This window comes from Thunnus maccoyii, chromosome 22 (genome assembly GCF_910596095.1).
Source record: "Thunnus maccoyii chromosome 22, fThuMac1.1, whole genome shotgun sequence".
Taxonomy (NCBI): domain Eukaryota; kingdom Metazoa; phylum Chordata; class Actinopteri; order Scombriformes; family Scombridae; genus Thunnus; species Thunnus maccoyii.
Window position 1 is genome coordinate 8,562,827 of NC_056554.1, and position 27,789 is coordinate 8,590,615.

At 39.3% G+C, this 27,789-nt stretch overlaps 1 protein-coding gene across 4 annotated transcripts in view; it reads left to right on the forward strand.

Moving 5' to 3' along the window:
• LOC121889179 (pyruvate carboxylase, mitochondrial-like) overlaps window positions 1-27,789 on the forward strand; it is a 298,909-nt gene that overhangs the window by 13,780 nt on the left and 257,340 nt on the right. For all 4 annotated transcript variants that reach the window (XM_042400939.1, XM_042400938.1, XM_042400940.1 and 1 more), the window contains exons 3-9: window positions 2,445-2,538; window positions 3,193-3,283; window positions 7,075-7,240; window positions 7,896-8,041; window positions 11,382-11,499; window positions 13,275-13,342; window positions 16,029-16,112. In XM_042400939.1, the coding sequence (XP_042256873.1) occupies window positions 2,445-2,538; window positions 3,193-3,283; window positions 7,075-7,240; window positions 7,896-8,041; window positions 11,382-11,499; window positions 13,275-13,342; window positions 16,029-16,112 (767 nt within the window). The remainder of the gene's footprint in view (window positions 1-2,444; window positions 2,539-3,192; window positions 3,284-7,074; window positions 7,241-7,895; window positions 8,042-11,381; window positions 11,500-13,274; window positions 13,343-16,028; window positions 16,113-27,789) is intronic.

Genomic DNA, 27,789 nt, shown 5'->3' on the forward strand with positions numbered 1-27,789 from the left:
ACTGCTGAAGAAGACAAGCAGTTTAGATAGAGCAGTTGAATTAAATAGAGTTTAATGCCGTTTCATTTATAATGTAAGAAAAACGTTATGACATTCTAGATCTTCCTGAGGCAAAAGAACAGACTCTCTTAATTTTTAATGACCAACATCTAGTTTGCCTTGGCACATGCTAATATTTAAGCACACATTGCATGTGGGTGGCTGCACAAACTGTCTTTGTTTGCTGTAACCCAAAAGCACAAAATTTCATCAACTAGCACAGCACTTTGTATACCACAAAGCTGAGTTAAGGTTTATTTATTAGTTTTTTTTTTTAATTCTGTGATTTACATAATGTCCCCGAGGAGATTTAAATATTACTGGTTATAAAAACTGATATAAAATAAGAGGTCTCTACATTCAAAGCATGCGTGATATATTTTTTTTGTCTACAACATTGGACCCATGAATAGATAAATATATGTATTTATTCCTTTCTAAGCTGCTAGAAATCACCATAAGTGGAGTCTACATTACTGTGATTGCAGTCTGAATGGAAACATAATTATAGAGAAGCCCAGAGTTTTCTAAACACTAAGCAGTCACCAGTATGGTCGTTACACTTGGCGTGAACATCACTGCTTGCTTTGGTAGTGCTTATAATTGCCCGACCCCCCCCCCCCCCCCCGTTATGCTAATGCTGTCCAGAGAGGCCGTCAGTTCGCAATTATAGTGACTGTGTCAGGTGACGGGCAGGATTTGAGTGACAAATAAATCTATTCATGCGTTTTATTCTAATTGCTTATAAGAGTCTCCCATTAAATTAATTCCTGTGGACTGTAAATGCTTGATTTGGTTCAGTATCTCTGATTGATTGATTGGTTGGTGCATGAGTTTCCAATACCATTACTACCACAACTACGGACACATGTGGTACCCTATAGGCCTCCTGCTGCATAGAATGCACCTGCATTGTGCATATGCATAGATTCACATCCACCCGGCTATAAAGGCTCTTAATCCATCAATTTGATCCAAATAGATTGTGGTCTCTGCCACACACTCTCTCTCACACACACACACACACTCTCTCACACAGCAGGGCTTTCCGTCAATCTCTTTCCTTCACATCGGCGTGACACGATATCAACACCACATTAGATCACATTCATCACACTGGAGTGCACCGGACCATGCTGGGCTTTGGCGAGTGTGTGTGTGTGTGTATGTGATGAAGAGAGAGACTGGACCATCATATCATATCAGCCCAGATTCCACTTCACCAAGCACATCTCCTCTCTGCCATTGCTTCTCTGCTCTTCCACTAATATTCTCCTCTCCTTTCCTTTTTTTTTGCTCTCCTTTTCCTCTCTTCTCCTCATCTGGTCTCCTCTCTCCCGTTGCACTAGCTGTCTTTTTCAGCACTTGTCACATGTGATTTTCCTCTGAGCCACTCGCTGTCTTTCTTTTTGCCCCCTGTGACTTTGCTCCTTTTCATTCTCCCTCTTTTTCATTCCTCACTCCATTTCTCTCTTTCTTTCACCGCCACTGCTATTCTGGTCTCCTCAATGCTTTTGTCACTTTGTTAAACTTGCCAAACCGCGTTTTCTTTTAGCACCTCTGTTCTTTAAACCTCTTATATCCTTTTTCTCTTTTTTGCATTGTTCTTTTCTAATTATTTTTCTGTATTTTCTGAGCTTACATTCTCTAGATTTCTCACTTTAAATCTTTACATTTCTTCTGACTTTTCATACCATCTCCTCTCCTCCTCTGTCCTCTTTAATTTTTCTATCCTTTCATGTTCCTGCAGTTCTGCTTCTCCAGAATTCACTTTCTTTCTTGCTTGCCTTTTCTTACTCTTTTTAACTCTTCTCAAATGTTTGAACACTGTCCTCCCCTTCAAGCAAGAACAACACATCTTGCTAGTTTTCAGTGACTAAACTTTTTTTTTTTTTTTTTTTTTTACCCCTCAAAGAATGTGTGCTGCTTGGAAAAAACACTGTTTGGCTCTTGTGACGGCAAGATGAAAGGCAGGCAGTGTTTTGCTTGTCTAAAGCTCAAATTTTTACACTCTGTGTTCTCAAACTTTAGAAAAAAACAGTTGACTTGTTGCAGTGTCTGTTGATATTTTTGCACAGTGTGATGAAGTACACTAGATGGATTTGTCTTGTTTTCACATCTCACGAATGGCATTAAAAATTCAAAGTTAGTTTTTTTTTTTCTCTGTGGAGGCATTAGTCTCAAAATAGAGCCGATGCTACAGGATGTCGATAAAATCATATGAAGTGAGCGCTTAAATTATTAAACAGTGAGAACTACAACCTCCCTTCATACATACATAAAGTCTGTTAAACTATACATAAAAAAATTAAGACAAATTCACATCCACACATTACATTCATTGGATGGATGGATGGACATTTTCCTCACATGTTTTCCTCACATGTCTTCCTCTCATCCTCCAGGTGAGATCGCCATCCGTGTGTTCAGAGCCTGCACTGAACTGGGGATTCGGACCGTGGCCATCTACTCCGAGCAGGACACTGGACAGATGCACAGGTACTTATCTCTGCTACACTGGAGCAGAATAACCCTGCGGTGGTTTAAATAAAGAAAATGTGACAGGCAGATGTCTTCTGCTCGGCTGCCACTGCAGGATATCGACTGTTGTTCTAATAGCAATTAAAGGAAACTTGGGCGCATTTTCCTTCTCGCCAGTGCTGTGGTCCAGCTCTTTGTTTTGTTGTTGGTGTTAAGTAGGGACATTACATTATGTTCAGGTAATCATGCACCTTAGTTCACATGCACAAACATCCTTATCTGCTTTACCCGGTGCTTTTCTAATTATTTCTTAAATGTCTATCACTGATGGTTAAATCTTGTTATCTTCCATCTGGTTCTGCCTATCCTCCCTTGTTCATTCTTTTCCCTTTGCTCCTCCTTTCCCACGTTGTCATCACTTTCTCTGTCATTCTCCATATATAACATTTAACCTAAAAAAAGGCTGATTGGCGTCCCGATTTGAATAAGTGTAGTGTTCTTTATTTACCTGAATACTGCTGCCTAGTTTTCTCTGAGCTTGGAAATGCTGTCATGTAACCCTTATTGTTGTGTGCTCAAGAGCTTGATGCACATCTGTGTATTTTGCTTGTTTTTCCTGGCCCCCCCCCTTCCCATCTCGTTAATGTTAATCCTTTGCACTTGTCTTCACAGGCAGAAGGCAGATGAGGCTTACCTCATCGGGAAAGGCCTGCCACCTGTTGCCGCATACCTGCATATTCCTGACATCATCAAAGTAGCCAAGGTAAAGAGCATCAACTATGACTTCTGAATTTTACACATAAGACTCAGGTTAATCATCATGAGAAGTACCATTCAACCTGTGAAAGCCTGCATTGTATGAAGTCCTCTGTGGCTCTCAAGGAGCTTTCTTAAGTCTGGGAAAATAACCCTGATGTTGATGTCAGTTGTGTCAGCTTGGTCTTTGAAGATTACAATTTTTTTACAGAGAGCCTGGAGTTCGAAAGACACGATCAAGGAGGATCTAACAAAAAAAAGCTACTTAATTGCATTATGGAGCTTGACTCTTACAAAGGAGTAAAATTATTTTTTAAAATCTGTGCTCCAACTTCATGCAAATGCCCATTTTTTAAATCTCATCTGCCAACAAAAAGAACGTTTTCAAGGATTCAAAGAATTTGCGCTCATATGCATTAAAATACCACCAGTGTTTCCATACAATGAAAAGCTTGTGTCCTGGCTGCTGTACATTTAAATTCATGAGTGTATTGCAGTGTGTCTCCATACACTGAGCTGAGAAGTGGTACAAATAGTGTGAATTTTGAATAATAACCTGACTAAGCTGAAATAAGCTACTCCCAGAGACTTTACAGCTCTCTTTCTTGAGGGCTTATTCTTTGAAGCAGCAACATTGAAGTCTTAAGTTAACATTAAAGGAGGAAGAGTTGTACATTTTGGGAAATATGCTTATTTACTTTTTTCCCCAAGAGTGAAATCAATCTTTTGTCAGTGCATAAAGCACAGAGTTGGAGTCAGGATGTGGTTAGCTTAGCTTAGCATAAAAACTGGAAATGAGGGTAAACTGATAGGCTCGCTCTGTTCAAAGTGAACAAATATACCTACAATCAACTCTAAAACTCACTAAGTAACATTGGGCCTCATGCATGAATGTTTTCTTATTGTTCTCTTATATTTGTTCATACACAAAGCAATAAGAGGAAAGAAAATCCTACATGGGATTCAACAAACTCTGTTAAGTGCCTGAACTTGTCGTAAATTGCTCGTTTCAGCCAGGTGACATTCCTGTTCATGATGAGGTGCGCGTTTGTGAGATTTGATCATTAACATAATCCACAACCCTAAAATCGTCATATAAGGCTCCATATTCCGCTCCGTTTGTGAGTGAGTTTCATTCACAACAAGTTAACAAAGAAGTAAAAAGGCTGCTCAGCTTCAAGTCCTGCTTTCAGAAATCAGATGACAAACACATAACAAATTTAGGAGTGACAGTAAGAGACCCGAAACAATTAGAAAATATGAATCCAGCTCTAACATGTCATCAGAGCAGCTCTGCACTCTGACAGAAATAAAGGGGAATGATTTGACGTGACGTTAGATGCTAAAAGACATCTTTCTCAAGCAAAGAGCTCCGTGATTGGAGGCAGTCAAGGGATGTGACAGGCCAGGCACAGAGATATTAGAGGAGAATATTATAGTCTACAGGTGATGTTACACTGTCAGCTGCAACGCAACATGATACTGGACCGAGACCTGCAGAGAGACACAGAGGCAGCTGTCAGAGTGAGAGAAGTTTCCTAAAAACTACTGAAACGTAGAAGTTGCTGTGCCAAAATATGCAATAAAAATCTTGTAGATAAAATCTACAAACCTTTTAAGTAAATTAGCAGCCTTGATGATGAAAATATGGTAAACAGAATGCTTGTTTTACTGATATATTCATTTTTTTTGTTAATTTTGGTATCATATTTAAACTCAAAATTAATTCAGATTAGGACATTATAATTGTATATCAAACAAGTGTTTCTCCTCAGTGAAGAAAGGCAGAGATGATCCCATGACACATAGCCTATGACAGGCCTGAACCACTCGTAAATTTTATTCATATCTGAGAGAAAGTACAAGAAAATTGAGAATGCCACAAGTGTTCTTAAATCACTCGTACGTGCTTTTTCAGAATGAATCTGTTTGTACGAGTGCTTCTTGCATGAGGCCCTTTGTGTCTTATTTATTGAACCTGTACCAGAAGAGAAATATGTTTTTGGTTTTAGGAAGCTTTGTTCCTGTTATCTGTTGGACAAAGGTTTTTATTCAACATGAGTTTTTATTGTAGTAAAGTTGAAATATTGTCAGGAAAAGCCCCCGGTACCCTCATGTTGGAAAGTCCTGCTGCTCACTGTCACTAATGAGGCCAAATTTCCATAGATTTTGATGACATAAGTACAATGTGTTCAAGTACATGTCAAGATGGACAATTTTCCATCTGTCCTCACTGTAATGTCTCCACTTAGACCTCCAACTTTCTAATGACCTTGGTTCTTTTGTTAGTCTTTTAGTTTAGTCAGAGAAAGGCAAAGGGAACATCCTCTCTATCTCCATCCCATCACTTCCTTCCCCATTTCCTTTCCTCCATCGTTCCTCCTTTCCTTTTTTTTTGTTCCTCGTTGCTCCTTCCCTCCCTCCTTTCCACTCGCCATCATTCCCTATCTCTCACCCTCTCACTCTTTTCCCTCTGCCGCTTATCACTGTGTTAGATCAGATCTGTTCCTTGTTACCTCCTTTCCCTCCTGTCCTCCCTCTATCCCTCTAGGACACGCTGCCAGGTGCTCATTATCATTTTTCTGATCAATCTCTCACGGTTTATAAATTTCTGTGTGGGCATGTGGTCAGCCAGCCAAGTCGGGGAGCCATCGCCGTCCAACTCATTTCTCAAAATCTGTCTGCCTATCCGGGAGCCCAGCCACCCCATGCTAGCAATGTGTGTGTGTGTGTGTTTGTGTGTTTGTGTGCTCTCACTCTTTCTCACACTGTGTATCACTCTATTACTGTGTGACGAAAATAACCATCGGTCTTTGTCCCAGTACCTTACATTCTGTGTGTGTCTTTATGGTGACAGTGTCTGTGAAAATGTGTGTGTTCGCTAGTGTATGATCTTGCTTGCATGAATGTGTGTGTGTGCGCCCAGGGGTGTTGTGTAAGCCTGTGTGTGTGAATCTACTGTCATCTACTGTCCGCGTCTCTCTGAATTCATGCCCGTCTGCGTGATCAGCCGGGTGGGTGTACCTGCTTGTGTGCATGCTCTTGCTGCATTTTATGAGTGTGCATGTGTGTGTGTGTGTGTTGCTCCATACCTCCTCTGGCCTGCCAGTAACAGCTCCCTTAACAACGGGACAGCCCATAATTATAGCCCGCCTCATATCCAAGAGCAGATGGCACATAGTGATCCAGAGATGGCTCTATCTGTCAAGCTCGGCAGCTACTGTATCTGTCTGCTACCCCGTGTGTGTGTGTGTGTGCGTGCGCGTGTGCTCGCTCCTCTCACTACCTTCCCCCTGACCTCAGATTATGCGTGTCTGTCTACTCGCTCGCTTTCCTACCGGTGTCCATTGAGTAGATGATGATTAGGGTGATTGCAACTAGGGATTGAATGAAAATAAAATGTGTCATTATGCCACAGTCCTTTTGCTGTAAGTGACATGTAAATCCTTTTTACTGGCTAGCAGACAGTGTGCGCCAAAGCACGCAGGTTAGGGTGTGTGAATACTCCTCACTAATAAGTCAGCCAAGTGGTAACTGGTGCCTGCAGTGGAAGTCTGTTTAACAGGACTCCTGTTGCTAAGCCAGGCTACATTTCCTTTCTCTGGGCTCCTCTAGCAAATATTTCAGGTTTTAGCACAAATAGCACAAACTTAAAAATGAAATGTGAATGAAAGTTTCTTTCTGGGTTCAATTAATAAAAAGGTGACGCTTAAGGCGACAGGTACAACACGTAGATGTATAATTCATGTAAATAAGTCTCTTAAGCACATTTCCGTCTCTCCCTCGCTCACTCCTTAGGACAACAACGTGGACGCCATCCATCCAGGCTACGGTTTCCTCTCCGAGCGAGCAGACTTTGCTCAGGCCTGCACAGACGCAGGGGTGATGTTTGTGGGGCCGACTGCAGAAACGGTCCGCAAGATGGGAGACAAGGTGGAGGCTCGTTCCATCGCCATCAGCGCAGGTATGGAAGGGGATGACCGGCAGAAGCAGGGTGAAGGGTGTGAGGAAGAGTGGGGAGGCATTATTAAAATACCTATACACTTATATATGATGCTACAGTATGTGTACAGTTTAAAAAATAAAAACATTTTAAACCAGTAATTGTAGCACTTAAATGTTTACTTTGTGTTGACTGTAAACAAATGTTATCCGGCACACATGGTATTATTAGTGATAGTTTTTCTCAAAATTCAAACCAAATGATGACTCTCTGTTCTCCCTCCAACCTTCATCCTGGCATCGCTCTGCTAGCACATGTTTTGGCCTTTACTCTCCAAGCATTAATTTGTCTTTACTGAGGAGGATGAACATTTGTAGCATTTTCAGCCTTTTACTTGTACCTTTACCCTTCTCCTAAAGCAGTTTTCTCTTGCTGTAAAATCAGTGTTGTAGAATTTCTTTGTTTAAAAAAAAAAGACACAATCTGATCTTGGGAGAGACACAAATGCGGTGTGATGTTTAGTAGTGGCTGCCAATCTTCTCTATGATGGGGTCTCTCATTCTCAAAATGAATGTGTTAATTATTTTTTTTGTGATTAAAATACAGCTTTTGGCATCTTTATAAAGTAACACATTTCTCACTTGTGTATCAATTCACTCAACCCACACCTCTCTAGGCGTACCTGTGGTCCCAGGAACAGATGCCCCCATCTCCAGCCTGCAGGAGGCGCAGGCGTTCGCCCAGACATACGGCTTCCCCATTATCTTCAAAGCAGCCTATGGAGGCGGTGGTCGAGGCATGAGGGTGGTCAGAGAGTACGAGGTGAGCCTGGCGTTGCTGTTGATGTTGTTTGTGGTAGATGAAATCGAACAGCTTTCCATAACATAACAAAACATTAACATAAAACTTGTCCCGACGCTTGTCCAGAAAAGAAAGAACAAACCCTACTTAATGGTCGGCTGGTCTCATGACCGAATTTTGATTTTCATATTCATTAATTTTCTGTTTTTGTTAAATCAAAGTGAAATGTCTCGGAAATTACAACCTGGTTATTTATCTCTCTGGCTGCCAATCACCCTAGTGTTAATGTGTGCGCTCTGAAATTGCCCCTGTCACCTAGCACAGCCTCTGAGTAATCTCCGGAGGCTTCTTCTCCTGCATCAGCCTGAGACATTAAGAAAATGATTTTTACTTTAATATTGCAACTGTTCAGGGACCACTTTTCCTGAATGAATCTCAGTGTAAAGATGATCATAAAATGAATTTATGCATCTTACATGTGCATTATGTTTTCCAATACGAACAACACAAGTGATGTTTAAATGATAAAACCAGACCAAACACACACAATAAAAACCTCTGCATGAATAAATATGATCAGGAGACAGGAAGCTGTAGGTGAGGGAAAAATATTTTCCTTGAAGGAATATCTTCAATTACCTGATGTGCCCTGAAACGAGCCATGCATTGTGCTTCCCATGGCGGATTTACATCTGACGATCTGTCACCAACCTCCTCATCTTCCTCCTCTTGGCCATGTAAGGGTTCCATCACCCAGACATCATTGATGGGCTGTCACAATAGCTGTCACAGTGATGACCGCACAGCACTTTGATGGAGAGAATGTAGACCAACACTGGACTTTTTGGCTGATTCTATACTTATTTAGCAGTATGCTCTAGTATCTTGTAAACAACTTTTGTTTTGCTGTTAAATTATAATGTTAATGAATAATTACACTAATCCTATTGGGTCAACATGACACTTCCTGATCTTTAGTTTCCATGTCTCCATATTTTTTTTTTTTTGTTCTAGAGCATATATGCAGGTTTTTTTTTTTATTTGTTATAAAACTTGGTATCTGATGAGTCCCTTTATAGGAATAACACTGTAATGACTATTTCACACAACAACCAGATAGATTGAGGCAGATAAGTTTTCTTTATTACACATTTTCTAATAAAGAAGCAATAAATGCTCTATATAAAGTCCATAAAACTAACAACTATGTATTAGGCTATATTATAAATCACGTACAGCATTTTCATAATTTACTAAGTGTGGTAATAAAGCATAAACATTGCTTCTGTTGTTAACTCCATGTTGAGTATGCAGTGTGTTGATATATAGCAGTACTGCTCACACACTGTTAAACTAGCCCTATTACTTTAAAATCGATTCATTACTTCTCAGCATCATGAACAGCCAACAGCTGTGCACCCACTGCAAGTAGTATTTTGGGAGATGCTTGTGAAAATTCTGAATGGTTGCAGAGTTTTAACCTCTAGGAGAAACACTTTAACCTCAACAGGTTGGAAAAAGAAGGCCGATGATGTGTTTTTTCTCATTCTTTATTACAAAGCCATGAATATTATTTGGGCAAAAAAGCTAAAATAATGTTTGAAAAGAAAAGTCATATACTGTTCTTTGGTGGATGATTTTATCCAAAATATGAAACTTAAACATAAAAATGAACTCCTTGAGGCCCGTAGACACCAGCAAGTGGCAAGTTGTCACCCCTGTTTATTTCAGCGGAGGCCTGGCAGCAGCTCTGCTTCTTGTGCTAGCAGTGTTAGCACTGGAGGGTTTGTGTGGTCGCTGCCCATGTGAACAAGCACAGCTTTTCCCTGTTTGTTTCCGCCTCTCAAGTTTGACCGTGTCAAACTCTCTCAGCAGGCAGCTGGTTGTTGTCCAATCAGATAGAAGAGGGCAGAGGGCATCAGTAGTGAATCGCAGCTACACAGAGCAGTGCCACCTCTTCATCCTTCATGGCTGGTAGCGTTTTACTGGTCTTTATTTCTTTGCTTTGGCTTTTTTAAAACACAAAGAATACAGAAGTCACAATAAATAACATCATGCAAATCACTACTGTAACTTTTTTGCCTACCTAAAAACCAACATTCATTTAAAATAGTCTCTAGTCGCCCTACAGGCTGTTACATTCACGAAAACCCTTGACCCCGAGAAACACAGATGCACATTTAAACAAGACAGGTCAGTGCCGTCCACAGCGGTTTCATGCCCTTATTCACTGATCTACACAAGGAATGGCATTGTTGTGTTGCACTGTAGTCTCTGAACCTCACAAGTAAGCAATCCATTGGAAAGTGTGACCTTTTCTGAGTTGTACCCCAGTCTAATTAATTAGTTGTTGACATTTCTAGTTATTCAGCTGAGTCACTTGGGCCTCAGCAGCTCCAGCTGAGATGATGTGAAGAAATTATTAAGAGGTTTCTCAGTACTGTCGGGACCACAAGCAACAGGTTGATATTTTTGATGTATAGCACCGTATAAACATTGTAAAAACTGAACTGAATGTAGTTTGTTTTCGGTGAGACTTGCATAGATTTTTAAGCATTATTTGTATACTTATGTATGCCGAGATCAGATCTAGATGAGGATAAGAAAAGAGTTGTGTTGGAGCGCTCCACCTGTGTTCATAGAACTAACATTATTATACATAAAGATTATTTTTGTGAAAGCCGAGGGCGATACCCCTGTGTGACAAAGCATTATTTACTATAAATGAACTGGTTTTTCTGGGCAAAGTGAGAGAGGCCTCTTTGACAAAATCACGGGCCTGCTTTTGGCGACGCTGATGTGATGACATATGCTAATGCCTTTAGCACCTGGTCGTTTTGCCTTCAAGAGCGTCCTTCTCTCAAGGCCTCGAGATGACAGCTGAAGAAGGGCTTGGATATCTTCTCTCGAGGCATGATGGTGACTCAGTCTTTCCCCAGTAGAGGAGACTGGAGATGGGGTGGCAGGATGTCACAGACTGACAAACACAGATTGAGTCATGACCTTGACATGCTCCGCCCTGACCTCCCACAGCTCGGTCCCAAATCTCTTGTTTAGCATTTTGCTCCCAAAGGGTGTGTAAACAGTTCACTTCAAAAGAAAAAGAAACATGAGAAAAACTTCACATCACTCGTGAATGACAAGTAGGGGGGAATGAAACTGATTATAAGAGGAAATGGAGCTTATACTGAATAAAACATTAAAAACAAACCTGAAGCAGAGATAAATCAACTGAAATATGTAGACTGCGCATCAACAAACCTCTTTGAAAAACATACAAATTCTTTTGTGGCCTTCTTGCCTCTTGAATGGTAGCACTAACTCAGACATGTATGGATTTTTTTTTCCTTCTGTTTGTCAGGAGCTTGAGGAGAATTACCAACGGGCCTACTCTGAAGCTCTGACGGCTTTTGGGAACGGAGCCCTGTTTGTCGAGAAGTTTATTGAAAAGCCGAGACACATTGAAGTACAGATCCTTGGTAAGTGAAATCTGCGACTTTTTGTCTTTAACTACGTGTCTGTTTTTGTTTATGTGAACTGACTGAAGTTAATTACGGAAGCAAGATGCATTGAAGTCTTTGAACTCGATAGCGGCGCTAAGAGAGGAAGAGAGACAGGTGAACAATGAGAGTGATTTGAGATTTATTGGCCAGCGGAAGATTCTCCAACCGTTATGTTGTCTCATTATGGTGAATGCAACAACTCCTACCACTCCATATTACAGGTGTGAAATTCAACACTGAAACTTACAGGAAGTGAGTCTGCACTCAGAGCGTATGCTGTACAGTACACGTGAATGCGTATTGGTGTTATCAGATGTGCATCTGTCTGGTTTGATGAGGGTATGTTTGTGTGTCTTTACATCTGTGCATGTTTGAGTGTTTACCATGGTGTAGATCTGTGTGTTTGTAGTCACTGTGATTAATTAGTGCGGGGCCGCTCAGAGTCTGGACCTTGGTCTAAATGGCAAGTCAATCTGAACCCAGCCCTCGTGTTATGAGTACAATAGGTTATGTATGGTAACATTTTCTATTTTGAAATAAATGTTCTTTTTTTTCCTGTTTTCTCCCCAGATTAATGTGGTTTTAATGTGGCTTATTTTCCTATCGCTGATATCGCTGTCATGGTGACGTTAACTACTAGAGAGATTGTTGTGTGTTGTTGCCCCCGAGTTCAAGCATTAACATTACACTGGAGGATTTACTATCAGCTCCTAAATCGCAGAACAGAATATGTCTTGTTTTTTTTTTCTAATACACAATTTCTACAACTAGTGCAAATGTAATTGTAACAGAGCAGGACTGGCTGTCATTCTGTGGGCGGCTTGAGCAGCCCTTAGCCCATTATACAAAAACAAGAGCGAGAGAGATGCCCCCCCCCTCCCTTTCCAGACATCTGACCTTGGAAAAAAATCAGATCCGGCCCTTTCAGTAATAAGTTTGAGAACCGGAATCAGTGGCTTTAGGGCATGAAAGGGATTTTGTGAATTATCTGAATTACCTGTTAAAAGCCATGTCTTTGCCAGCCCTCTGTTCTCCTGCCTTCCCTTTCCCTCCCTTCTTTTACCTTTTTTTTTTTTTTTTTTTTTTTCCAGTTTCCCACCTTTTCCTTTACGCTTACTTCTGCTTTTTGCTTTTTCTGTCCATTGGTTTCAGTTTCTCCAATGTTAAGACGTGCTGCGTTTCTGTTTGTATATCACTGTGAATTTAATATTTTTGGGTTTTGGACTGCTTGTTCAACTAAGCAAGACATCTGAATACATGATCTTCACCTCTGAGAAATTGTGATGAACATTCTTCAGTATTTTCTGGCATTTCACAGGCTTAATAATTAATCAGTTAATTGAAAAAATACTTGATAGATTAACTGATAATAAAAAAAGTTGTTTTTGTCAGACTGTACAATATAATTTGAGCTATTACAGTTTGTGTGATCAATGCCCGGTGAATTGTAGCACTATGATGTAAACAGAAAACAAACATGTAAACAGACTTGTCATCGACTCCTATCATCCATCTGCATCGCTCTCATGTTTGGAAAATGGAGAAGACAAATATTATTTTAACCTTATTTTTAAATGGCACTTAGCTACCACTTCTGTGCGTGTACACATATATGTACACTTTTCTCTCCCCCTCCATTTGAATTCAACCACTCCTCTCCATCATGCTCTTGATTATCTTACAATTTTCTTTGTTCCTCCCTCTATCATTTCCTCACCCACCTCTCTCTTTGTGGTTCTCTCTCTCCCCAGGCGATAAATATGGTAATGTCGTCCACCTCTACGAGAGAGACTGCTCCATTCAGCGGAGACACCAAAAGGTGAAGACCTCGTTTTTAAAATTCATCTGACCCGACTTAAATGTTTGAATTTATTTGATTATCTTCATGGTATTTCTGCTGTATTATGTAGATTGCCGTGAAGTGGATGGTGACGGTTGGCAGGCATGAAACAAAGATCATAAGTGGGGAATCACACCTGCAAGCACTGCAGTCCACTGAATATACAATAGGCCTTTGTGACTTATTTCCCTTTCATTTAGGCAAGCGGGCTAGTTAAGCAACATTAATTCTCAAGTTGATTATAGCAATGATTATCATAACACTGGTGGGCCTGGGAATCATACAAGTCCTGAGCAGCAGGGGTAAGAGGATTATATACCAATAAAAATTAGCCACTACTAATACTGTGTGAATGGGACTCTTAGCAACAACTGCAGCAGTTACATAATTCTCCACCAAATGAACTCGGCTTAACAAAAACTTTTTTTTTTTAAAAAGTATATAGCTTAGAATTGATTTTCATTCATTAGCAAGGGCTATTTTCCTCCAGATTTTTGGAAAAATTGGGGATTGGGATATTTGGTACAATGACCAAATAAACCTCTGAATACCAAATCAAAGAGAAAATAGAAAATGTCATCGAAATGTCACTCAGTGTAACAATGTTTTCATCAGAGGAAGCTGATTAACATGTGTAATATTTCATTACATATTGTCACTTCAAAGCAGTTTCAATCATGTATTTATCACTTTCTTCTTTTTCCTTTAATCAAATTATAGAAGATAATCATATTAGTGGGTCTGTTCATGCAAGAGCTGCTGCTCTTTGATTCTGTGAGACTTAATCTGCTTTTGCCCTTAATCTAAGATCTTTTTGAATCTCAGAAACAAGAATAGTCGCTTGTTGAAATAGATTTGGGATGGTAGAGCACTGATAGGATATTTTTAGTATTTTTCTGTGTCTTGGAAGTGCTGTTCATACTTGGAGAGGGTTTTTTGTTGTTTTTTTTTTGTTGTTTTTTTTGAGGGGGAGGAGAAAATATTTGATAAAAATTTTAATTGAGTTCCTGTGGTTTTAATGTTTTAAAATCAGACTCAGGTCACGTTGTTTTGAACTAGATTCAATTATTCCTCTTGGATTGGTTGACTTATTTGATACAGTGGAACGAAACACATCAGCCTCCAACATGGTCAACCCCACCCACCCAGCAGCTGCGGCCAGACCTAATGAAGGCTGAATGGGACTAATAATTCAATCCATCTGTTTTATCAAAGCTGAATTGACAAAATATGTAACAAATTGATGGCTTGGACAAATGAAAACAAATGATGGTATTCGCTAAATATTAGTAGTAAAAATAACTGTCCATTTGTGGTTCATTTTTAAAACCAGCAGAGTTTTTTGTTTTAAGAATGAAATTTGAACTGGGAGGAAATCTGGATATTTGCGGGCATGTTGAGCACTATAGTAAAGTCAGGGAATGTATATTTAAACAATAATGCACTAATTTATGTTTTTATGTATAAGCATTGGATCAACTTACTATGTGTAATGTGAAACTGGTGCTCATAGTGATGAAGACACCGAGATTTATCACCCAATTCTGCAGTTAGCCGCAGAGCGTTTTAATGTCTTTCAGCTCATTGTTTTGTTTTTTACAGCCTGCAGCTTTACTTTATGTTTTGGGTCAGTCTCACCACTCAAATCAACCTTGTTTCCAGCAGCAGCTGGTGTTTTCTGCAAAAAGACTGATAAACCCACTGTATACCAACTGTGCAGCACCAATATGTAGACAGGCAAAGTTAGCAACTAGCTGGTGAACATAGTGATACATTTAGCAGCTAAAAAGACAGATGTTTCCCTCAGGAGTTGGTGGCAGGCAAACTGTTAAAAGGAGAGTAAATATTGGACTTCTCGTCGTCAGGTGTTAGGAAACATGACACCAAATGGATGCTTTGTGTCTGCTGGATGTGTAGAAAATGCAGCTGATTGCAACAGCTTCATCAGGTGTTAATATGCCAGTGTTAAGTTTGTTGGGCTTCCCAAGTCGCCCAAATAATCAATTACTATGCATTTCCTAATTAACTATCAAAATCTGTAGAAATGAAACAATCTTTTTTTTGTAAAATTTCTATTTCTGTGGAAAAAAAAGAAAAAAATCCCCCAGAATACAACATTTTAATTAATGGAAAAGAAATTGCTCTCAGCTGCCATTTTTCCAGTTTTTGCTTGCAGTAACTAGTGGTGGAGAAACCTTTAAATAATGAAACATCCATAAAATGAATAGGAGGCAGTGTAGCATGTCTTTACAGGAGGCTAATTTTGCAAAAGTAGAGATGGTAACCACTGTGTTTGACACATTTTCCATGAGTATTACAGTGAACGTTTCTGTCAGTGGTACATTAATAATATAATTTGAGGCCTGGTGTGTCAAAAGAAGCAATACGGTCCAAGAGAATTTGTAGATGAACATTTTAAGCCTCAGTTTCAGGCAAATGAATCATTTTTTTTTTAAAATGTTAATTATATGCCAAAATGTTATCATAAATGTTGAAATGAATTGATGTCCATACAAAATGAAGCCTTTTGTAGATGATGAGTATCATTGAGATGAAATGGATACGTTTTGTTGTTGTTATACTGACACTGTCAGTTAGCTGCATTTCTGCTCTGACAGGGTTGTGGTCATTGTGGCATTATCAATAAAATCATGTTGTTTTGAAGGTTGTGGAGATTGCGCCAGCCTTCCAACTGGACCCTCATCTGAGAGACCGACTTCACGCTGATGCTGTAACCCTCGCCAAACAGGTACAGTTGTGTTTTTGGTCTTGAAGCCAACATCAATCAGCCACAAAGCGCTTGTGATTTCTGCTATCTCTTTCCCCTTCTATTTCAGTCTGCAGGCATTTGCCCAGGTTTTCTGAAAAAGATAAAAAAAAAAAAAAAAAAAAGTCAGAATTTGAAAATACAGCCCTCCTCCTGCAGCTCTCCACATTCCCCTCTCTGTCCTAAGCCCCTCCTAGCAGATGAGCACGGGCACATGCACGTGCTTCATATGCAAGCAACACAACAGTTACTGCACTCACTCATACACACACACACACACACACACACACACACACACAACTTCCTCCCAAGACATCTATAGATACTGGATTTTTTCCTTTTATTGTCAGAGCATCTCATTTATTGATTGCTATTGGGATGTAAAGAGAATTTCAACAAATATAACGAAAAATGCTCCTAAAATAAATTGCCTATCCTAACTTTAATCACTTTTTAATCACTGAGCATGCAAAATTAATAGGTGTGTGTATATAAAATGTTAAATATTCATGCGGCTGCAGCCTGGTGTTAAGGCAGCTTATTCACTAGGAAGCAAAATTTTCTCTAAGTTGTCAAGGCAGGTGTCAGCACGTTCAGTGGTGCAGTGCTACAGAGTTTTGACTACATGTTAAAAAAGGTTTGCACACTTGAGGAGAAAAGGCTCACTGAAACAGAAAAAGCTTTTCTGGCGAGGACACTCAAGTATTGGTTTGTATTTAGGACGTCTGAACAAATTCCCAATGCTATTCATTTTTCTGCCTATAATTGGTCTGCAAAACAACTGGATTCTCCCCAGGAATTTTAATGTGCTACCTACCTGTGATTCAAATGAGGAGGACATTAGTGCTTTGCTAAACTGAGGAAATGAAATGCTATTTGAAAATGGGTGGGAATAGATGTCAACAGTGCAGACAGTTATTGCTATTGTGGAAATGAGTGTTTGAACAGTTTTTGAGTGCATTTCTTGAGAACAAATTTTATGATTATTGTCATCAGTAGTTGCACTCTGCTCAGGTAAAATATGCAAAAACATTCCCCAGAAGGTGGAAGCTCATCCCGTATTTAGCTTCCAAAAATCTTTCATTTCACAGTTTTTTTTTTTTTTTTTCTGGTTTAATGTTGCCGAAAAGTTGTGCCAACTATGACAGCATCGCTTAAGAGTCAAACCTCATCTCTGAGGAGATTTCAAGTAATGGCCTTTTCAGGTAATGGCCCAGTTGAGGAATAGATAGAAGTAAGGAGGGAAGAGTGTTAGAAGAGAATAAAGACAAGGATAGTGATTTGCCAAAGAAATGACCTTGACGATACTGACGGAGAAATGGTTATGTAAGATGGCGATTGCGAGAGAGATGGAAGCTAAATGTGCGACTCATGATGTGACCTTGTTCTTCTAGTGATTTTTCTTTTTTTTTTTTGTCTACAGTAAATCTCAACATCACCCAGCTTGTCTGCTCAGAGTGATAAACCACGTCTCTTTGTGTGTGTGTGTTTAAGAGCAGCAGTGACAAACTCTCGTCTGTGAATTCTCTCTGCTTATTGTCATTTAAAGTGAGAGAGTGATGCTGCTCCTTAAACTACATCGTATGGATGACAGCTACCGACAAGAGTACAGCATGCATGTAATCGTGTACACAGTGGTAAACTACTGACTCAATACAAGGACATGTTTTAGCTCTATCACACAGTGTGTGAGAGCGCGTACTGTTGCATGCAGCAGAAAGGTTTTCTCCATGTTTTCAAACCTTGAATTCAAGAATAATGAAATGACTTCAGTGTCAGGCTCCATTTCCTGTCACACTATATGTACAATGGAGGCATAATTGACTTTATTGGTTAAAAAAAATTCTCATAAATCTTCTGCTTGTGCATGTCAAGGCTGTGTGCTTGGTTTACAATGACAAGTGTGCACCAGAAAGACAATAAGAAGCTTGCTTGCAAAAATTATATCTATTAAAACTTTTAATTTGCTACTACTACTTCAGGGAGCATAGAGTGACAGATGAGGATTAGATCAGCTGGGACAGATCACATTATTTTGAGGAGAGAATCATTAAAAATATATCCATGTAAATATAATAGCAATGTGCAGCTTATTTGACCAGTTTGGACCAGATGGTAGGTTTTTGATTTGCATTAACGTTATTTTATTTTAACACATTTCCATATCAGAGATGCATACTTGTGAGTTTAAGGGAGCCTGTCTGATCATACATGCTGTTTACAGTAACACCATATAAACAGTTGCAATAAAATCACAGGAACAGACTGTCATTAATAGAAAGATAGTGAACAAGATACTGACTGTATCAAAGTAGCCACAGGCAGATGATTAAGCCTTCAAGTTGCAGACCAGTGTTTTGATTTTGAGGTGACATCGCAGATTATCTGTGACCAGACTTAAAACAATAAGAACAGTCTTTCCTAGATCAGTTTTGTCATGGGGTAAGACCTCACAAATACAGCAATACAAACATGTATGAACACAGCTGAAGAATCAAAGCTGCAGGATCTGCAGATTATCACCAGGGGTCTCACTTTCTTTCAGCCTCATCTTCCATATTTTCTCGTTCCAGACACCCCCTTCCTCTCCCCTTACCCACTCGCTCTCTCCTCCTCTTCGCCTCTCTCCTGTCGTAGCATTTCTCTGCTATGTGTTGTGATTGCATTTCACTTTGTGTCGGTCCCCCTCAGTGAAGGCTTCCACTTCAGAGCTGAGCCCAACTCTCACTGCAGGTCTCACCGCAACACTGAGGCTGAACTTTTGTACTTAGCTGGGTATTATTAATGCGTCCGAGTTTGTCACAGCCTGCGTATATACTGTGGATGTCTGTGTGTGGGAGACCGAGCAAGGTGACATTTATTTTTAAAGTATGGAATAGAAAGTGATAGAGGTGGTACATTTGTGCAGCACACATGTGTTGTCATATAACCACAGTGTTTGTTCGCACACTCAAAAGTACACACGGCAGTCGTAGTGAATATTTTTCCATTGTTCACTATTCTTATGAGGACTTGTGGACTCCAACTCTTTCAGTGGTGCGCTCTGACACCTTAATGTGTCCAGTCCAATTTCAAGCGTAATTAGAGCCTTTTCATTTTAATCAGCAGCTCATTGGAATGTAATGGCAAATTGTTACAGACATTAAACTGCTATTGTATGCACATGTGCACACCTGTACGTGCCCAGACACACTCTCCTGCTCTCGTTTATACCCATACAAAACCAAAAGTCTCACTGTTTTTTTTTTTTTTTTTTAAACACACACTTGGAGATACACAGAAGCGTATTCTATATATAGAGAAAGATCCACTGAATGATATACTAGACGCACTCTTGGTTCTGTGTGCTCACACTCTCACTCTTGCATATACGCATTTACCGTCACCTACACCCCCACACACACTTGCTATTTCTCGGCTCTTATCTGGCCTTAATGGCGGCTCCATAGTGCTGGCGCTCTGTCCCCCTTCATCTCGCCGTCTGTGCATATCGCCCATCTTCCATTATCAGCAGCCTCCATCTGAGTCTTTCAAAGAAACAGTGCAGTCTTTGAACTCACTGCAGGCCATAGCATTTCCTGATAGAATGTCCTAGAGAACAAAGTTGCCTGGCAACAGTGACGGGCAGGAAGTTACTTCAGCTCTCTGTAAAAAGGGTTTTAGCTCAGAGTGGATATCAAGCCACAGCTCACAAGGAAATCAGATATTGTCAAATGGCCAGCTATGCTGTTATGTGTTATCCTCTGCTCAAACAGCTGATTTTGTACACTCATTTGGAAATGGTCGTGTTTTTCCACGGTCAGAGGATCGTGTGGCCGCCGTGTCTGTGCCATGTCTTTTTGTCTTTATGTTTTCAGGGGGAGGACTATGGCTGACATTTCATTTAACCAACACATGCAATATCTCAGCCTGTCCTGATTAGTTTTATGAATGATACATCTCACTATAGCAGTGTGAGGTTTTCATAATTACAGTGATTGGCCTACTGATTGGGCGCTTCATTGCTTGCTCATTCACCCATGTGCTGCATGTGATAATTTAGCCTCTTTGATATCTGTGTTGCTGTGCAGCTGTTGTGTTGGGTATCTGTACTTCTGCTGTCGGTTCAGAAGGTCTGAACAAACCAGTCAGGAGTAGAGGGAGGTACAGGGAGCAACGGGGGACCCCCTGTGCTGATCTCTTTTGAAGTGCTTTGCTCGTTGGGAATGAGTCATATGACAGGAAGTGAGGTTGAATGCCTGCATTTTCATGTAAATCTCAGCCCTCACCAACCGTCAACAAGTTGTAAGTGCTCTCTTGGAGATGTGCTACATTTGTGAACAAATGTTAACTGACACAACACACATGCTGCACAAACCTATTCATAGACCATAACTATGCAGATCTAAAATAACATGCCTCAGACATGGTAGATCCAGTTGCACCAAACATTTACAAAGTTGCATTGACTGCCCCACAATGATTTTGTTAATGAAAAGTGACACTAAAGTGGTGTATTTGTTGCCGACTGGATGAAACTGCAGAATTCATGCGTAAGGCATATCTGCTGTAGTGTGACAACAAATTAGTTATCATTTCCTTTTGCTGAATGGCCAAGCAGGTTGGCCAAGAACATTAAATGTTCTGTCCTCACTACTGTCAGAAGAAAGGATGCAGCCCATGAAACAGAGTGAGAAGGGTCCAGACATGGGGTCAGAGGTCTGGTTTCAGGAACGTGTTCCGACAAGCTCTATCTGCAGCGTGGTTGATCCAGGCTTGTCTAGTCTTGTTCCTCAAGTTGTTTTTTCCCCTTGTCTTTTATCACGTGTTAATTCACTTTCTCGATCCATTTAAACATGATGGCATGTTGTTTTGTAAGTGTGACTGAGTAAATAATGAGTGATAAAATAAATGCTGAATTGTCATAGTGAAATTAACTGGTCCCTGAGAGCAATATTTTTGATGAACATCTGCTCTAGCTCTTAACTAGCATCATACCATGCCACTGTACAGTGTTCACATGTCCATGTTTATTCAGCAGCAGACAAGTTCAGGATATACAGTATGTCTAGGAAGTACATTTTCATGTCATCCTAGCAGCAGGGACATTTGCGAGTACCATCAAGTTCTAGTGGGTTTGGTCAGCTTGTTAACCAGACTAGTTGTACTGGTAGTAAGTTTTTGATATTTTTATTTTTGAGCATATTTTTTTTGCAGTTTGAACACAGTCTTTTCAGTGTTTATTGTTGTTAAGGAACATTTTGTGTACTTGAAATCTGCACCATAGCAGTCAGGTCAGTTTGGTCATTTGGTTGTTTATTCAACCTCCCAAAGTAATCACACTCAAGTATAATGAAAGCAGATTATACAAAAGCCCTTTTTAGGTCCAGATCAAACAAATGAGCTACTGAAGTGCTAGATCTGTTTCTGTTTCCAGTGGATGCTGCAGTTGTCTTTATGTTGCAGTTTGGCAGCAAGTTTTAAGCCTCTATATAATGATTGCATTTGGCAGAGATAGCTACTGTGAAGAACTGTAAATAAAAGAGAAAATGTGAGTCTGTGATCCAAAATGATTAAGCTTTTTATGCTGCTTTAATACATTTTGTCCCTCTTTAATGTAAACTGCTTCTATAGTTTGAACTCGCTTAAAGTGAGCATGAGTACAGCAATTGAAACGAATTAACTTTACTACGAACATTTAAAGAAAGTAAAGTAGTAGAAATAAAACAAATATCAAATAAAATGAACGATAACATGCACAACAGACTCTCAATAAGCAACGTAAACATTTCATGTCTGAAAAGCAGTAGGAAGGAGCAACATGCTTGTCTAGTTCTTCCCCTTTTAAAGATTCACGTAGTCCAACTATCTGCCCCAGTGTCCATCATACACAACTAAATCTCTGTGTTCATCCGCTTCATACATAATCAAACTCTACCAAATCAAGAATGTGAAAAAAAGAAAACCAATAATAATTTCGTCACCATTAGGAAGTGTTACATTCCCCTTCTTCAATTCTGTACCTCGCAACAATAGTTTTTTGTACATCTTTTTAAACTGTGATATTTTTACTGTTTGATTTCTTCATCCACAAAGTCACCCCACAAATTGAAATACACATACTTTTAAGATTGGTGCAAACACAACGTTGTTTCAAATTAAGTTTTCCTCTCAAGTTATAACCCTTCTCTCTGTGTAAGTACACTTTTTGTATGTTGGCAGGAAGTAAATTATTTCTCGCTTTGTATACTGTTTGTGCAGTCTCAGATTCCTGAACCCCAAAGCATGTGACTTTAAAAACAGCTCGTTATTGTCTTCACATTATCCTACATTGTTTACTGTCCTTATGGCTCTTTTTTGTAGCATGCATAATGATTGTAAGGTGCTTTTGTAGGTGTTGCCCCATACCTCCACACAGTAATTCAGATATGGTAATACAAGTAAACAATACAGTGTGTACAATGCTTTACAATTCAGAATGTGCCTTGTTTTTCCCAGAACTGCAACGCTCTTCGCCAACTTTGCTCACACTTACCTTATGAGGTTTCCAGCAGATTAATATCACACCCAGAAATTTATTTTCATATACTTTCTATATTAACATCATCAATCATCACTTGATCTTATCTATTTTACATTCCAAACATAATTTAGTTTTGTTCAAATTTAATGATAATTTGTGTCAAACCACATTTTTAATTTACTTATTTCTGTTGTGAGCACCTCAAAAAAATGCTGCTGCAAATTTTCCTCAGGGTAGAAAATATTGGTGTCCTCCACAAATAGAATTTCATAATAGAATTTCAATTCTTGATATCTCACACATGTCATTTACATACAAAATAAACAATTTCTGGCCTAATACTGACCCCTGTAGGACTCCACAAGTAAAATCTATAAATACTCCCACTACCTACTTTTTATTATCTATACAACTAGTTATTTCTTCTATTAACTCCATAGATGTTGATCTATTTGTTGTGAATCCATACTGACTGTCTGTCAAGAATTTGATCTTCTCAATAAAATTGTCCAACTGTCCAATAAAGAGTTTTTTGAATATCATAGAGAACTGGGAAAGTAAAGACACAGGCCTGTAATAGGTAAAGTGGTATCTATCCCCAGCTTTATGTAATGGGATAACTTTAGCAGTTTTCATTTTACATGGAAAATACCCATTTTGAATGACAAGTGGCTTTCCAATACTATCAATGACTTTCTTGACTAAAGTCAAATCAATTTCATTCCAGTCAGTAGACATTTTATTCTTACACTTGCTAACAATGTTGATAATTTCCTTTTCTTCTACAGCTCTGAGAAAAAATTGAGCTCGGACTTCTATCTCCATAATCCTCAACAGCCCCTCTCCCCCCCTCTTTTGGCTCTGGATCATTGATCTCTTCTGCCAATTTCGGTCTCACACTTAGAAAAAAGTTGTTAAACCCAGCGACCGCATCATTCCTATTGTTCACTTAACAGTCCTTGCGATTGTTGTTAGCTAAATAATGAGTCTACCTCATTGACTATTAGTGTTTTATTACGCACGTCAGCTCATCTTAAATGTCTGTGGACTGTCCATCTCATTAGCTCAACATTTGATCGTGTGTGTGTGAGAGGGAAGATGAACAGGTGTGTGGTTGTAAGTTACTTTAATGTCAGCAAGGTCTCACCATCTGCCATTTTTGTTTCATGGCATATTTATCCGTTTAACATTTAGACAGGGAGTTACTGTTGGATACTTTGTGCAGCTGTAATTAGGAATTCAATTCCAGTACTCGTGTGGGTGAAGAGCGTTGACAATTGAGACTTTGTTGCATTGTACACTGTGTATGACGCAATCTCACCCACTCAATTTTATTGGTGTTTTTTGGGTGCAGAGGAGGGAGGTGAACTTTATTTTGGCAGAAATGAGCAGACAACATTGAAGCCGGGCCAGAAAACGACTCTTCTCCTTTTTTTTCTTTTTTTTTCTTTATGTGCTCTCGTAGAGCGAGAGGAGTGGAAGAAGGCAGAAAATTCTAATTTGCTTCTGTGTTTTAAGTGTGAGATGGAGGAGACAGAGATTTGAAATCTGTGTTTGAGATCACTTTAAAAGGAAGCATCATCTATGAGCGTGTTGGGGAGCAGGGGAGAAATAATTTGTTGTATTGTGTTTAGCGTTTTGCTCGTGTTTACTTGCTCATTTTTCCACTATCCCCTGAGTAAACTGCTACTCAAAATTACAAATATGTTGACAACTCATCAGCAGTTTCAGCAGAGCAAATGTCTATATTTCTCTGTGCCAGTAAATTTATTGGCCTTTTTCAAAGAATAGATATTTAAGTATTTATTGGTCGAGACTGTTACTTTGTTTTACAGGTTATCAAGGTTTTATTATGTATTAGCTTGTCTTAGTTTTGATTCAGATAAACAAGTTAATTAAATTAAGTTAATTAAATTAATTAAAAGTATGGCTAGACTGATAAGTTGACTGAGTTTGACATTAGCTTAGTTTACAGATATTGGCCATTATGTCAGCAGAAGAAACAAGAGGTAATTTAGAAATAATTTCACCATCACATACTGTAGATCTACCAGTGAATAATCTCAAGATTCATTTATTATTTTACAACACAAGATTGTATAACAAAATGTAGTTTGTAGTCCCTTAACGCTACTCACAAAAACAGAAATTATATAAATGAATTAATAAATAATAAGTCATAAAAATATAACTTTTTTTTTTTTTTATTGGAGTGCAGAGGATGAATTGAGGATTCTCACAGCCTGAGGAAAGAAGCTGCTCTGTAGTCTGGCGGTACGACAGCAGATACGTCTGTATCTCTTGCCAGACAGCAGCAGGGTGAACAGGCTGTGGTTGGGGAGGATATTGTCTTTTAGTATCCTCTGGGCTCCGTGCAGGCTCCTCACCTCACCCATATCACTGATGCTTGGTAGATGGGTACTGCTTAGTACATATCTTTTAATAAACAAATTTAAGGGAACTTCAATAAAAAAAAGATATATTGCTTCAATATCTATATGGTTGCGGGCCTCAAAAATCCAGCAATGGTGAGGCTGTAATTTAAATATTTTAGAGTTAAACCAACAACAGATGATACGTAACATTACTAGAACTCCATGACAAGCACCAGATCATTCATGACTACATTTGATCCTTCTTTAAAAGCTGTTTCAACTTGAGTTTAGAATGAGACCATTCAATCATTTAATTGCTCAATATTATACATTATCTTAATTGTTCAATTGTTGCAGAAGCTGCTCGTGACCAAGAAGTTTCTCACAGTAACTTTAATGTAACAAGATCATGGAATATATAAAACTATCGGCAGCATAAAATGATCTCTAATGAGTCTGAGTGTATGTAAGTTTGCCTTTGCAGCCTCGCTCATTATTTGGACATATTTCCCAGATTTTAGGTGGGGATCTTAAGCTCTGGACAGAAGCAAAACTGGCAAATGTTGAGTGTTAGACTTGATTTGTCAAACCATGCTGCATGCTGGTTTTAATCTCAACTACTATGCTTGCAGTACTGATGTGATGTTGAAATTTTAATTGTAGCCATACTTGTCATGGGAGAAGTGATTTTAAATGAATAAGGAAGGAGATTGTCTGTATAATGTATACATTCATTCAAAAGATGGAAGGAATCCCATTTCCCCTTCAATTCTGTGTCTGACTTAAATGTTTGGAGTTTCAGTGACAAGAGTGTAAATGTGCCTGCAGTCTGACATCACCCTTGATTAAATAATAGTACCTTCTGTTTGTTTGTGAGTGTTCAAGACGTGCGTGTGTGTGTGTGTTGATAGTATCCGGTCCCTCTGGATTGTGTGTGTTTGGCTTTACCCGAGCAGTGTTTCAGGCCTTCCGTTCCGTGTCCGTCTGTGAGCTCCGTTTGTGTGTACACACGCGTCTGTCAATCCACCGAGGGTGTTAAATGTGGAATTAGTTCTGCTGTCAATCACCATGGCGACAGTGAGGGAAGAGATGACACGCTCTCGCTCAGAAGAGTAGTGTCCCTGATAGAGAGAGACACACACACACACACACACAAACAAACACAGGGCTCACAAATTGAGATTGACACTTCGTCCCTGGAGGTGGTCAGTGTACAGTAAACATTACAACAGTACTTACAGACCCATAAACACCCCGTGTGTGTGTGTGTGTGTGTGTGTCTCTGTGTGTTTTGTCCCATTTTTGACTTCAAAACCACCCGCACTTTTCGCCCTGAAAGCATATTTTAATATTCCATCAGGAAAAGCAGCATTTGGAAATGGGGTAGACGAAAAATACTCTACTTCTTCTTTTACCAATTGTGTGAGCTCATGCATCAGTTTCCTTCTTGTTTCTTTTCTCTCATTTACTTATTTATGTCCTGCCTCTCATTTTCGTCTCTCTCTCTCTCTGTTTTTGTCTGAACTAATTCTTTGGTCTCTTCATCTCTCTCTCCTTCTGTGGGTCTTCTTTGTGCTGTGTCCCTTTTTTTAAACTTTGATGTTCAATACTCATATTATTTCCTTGCTTTCCTCTACACTCTTCGTTACAATTAATTCAGTCAACAATGACAAAGTAATTACGTGTGGCCAATTGAAGTCCTTTTCTGTGACAAAATAAAAATCATTTACTAGGACAGTAGAGACGACTTCAGACAAACGGAACAAACAAGTATATATTATTTAAGTAGCAGGATTGATCATCCGTGTTTTTTTTTTTCCTGTGAGTTTATATTTAGACTGTGGTTACATGTTATAAATAGCACAGTAGGGGGGAAAACACAATGTCTATAATGTCTACATTGTAGAAATCGAGTCATTACAGTATACACAACAAAGGCTATTTTCACTCCAAAAGTAACTCAGTATAAGTGTTGTGTTCCCTGTGGCTGTTTACAATAAAAACAGCTGTGGACTCCACCACTACCAATAAAAGCTACTATGTGGAGAGATAATTACTAAATGTAAATACCAACTATAATACTAAAAAATAGGGTTTATATCTTTTTTCCTCCCTCGGTTCATTGTTTTTCAGTATAGACACGATGGCTGAGGTCGGCACTCTTGTGAACGCGTGTAGCTATTTACCGCTGCGTTCAGAATTTATGACAGTTCAACTTAGTGACATGACAACCGCGGAAAACACAGCGAGGGAAATGAACTAGGAGCTGATTTTAATAGTATCTAAGTTTCTTGAATCATACACCTCTTCACCAGCAGAGAACAGACAGATCAATCAAAAGAAACGGTGTTGGAGCAGCATCAGCTTCAAGCGCCCTGCTGCTAAGATGTTGCAGGGCGGCAGCAGCAGCTCTCTATCTCAAAGTACTTTAAGACTCTTAGCTAATTGAATTTAATCGAAATGTCCCAATATATAGCTCTATCATTTACATATAAATAAACCAATTTTGCTCCTCTCTGTGGGTGCAATGCAGTAGTTATTCAGTCTATAACCAGTCATGAAAGCTGGTATAAATGCCTAGTCTGTAAGCTCTGAAAACGGAGCCCTAGAAATACAATGTCACAGTATCGCCCACATTGTTTGATGAGTGGTGTGAAGGGAGCACAAGGCAGACAGAGAAACATTGATGAAACTAATCAAAAATTTAGTTTTATAGATGACAGCTGTGAACACAAACTAATATTTATTAGTAAAATCTGTTTACAAGTATGTAATAGTGGCA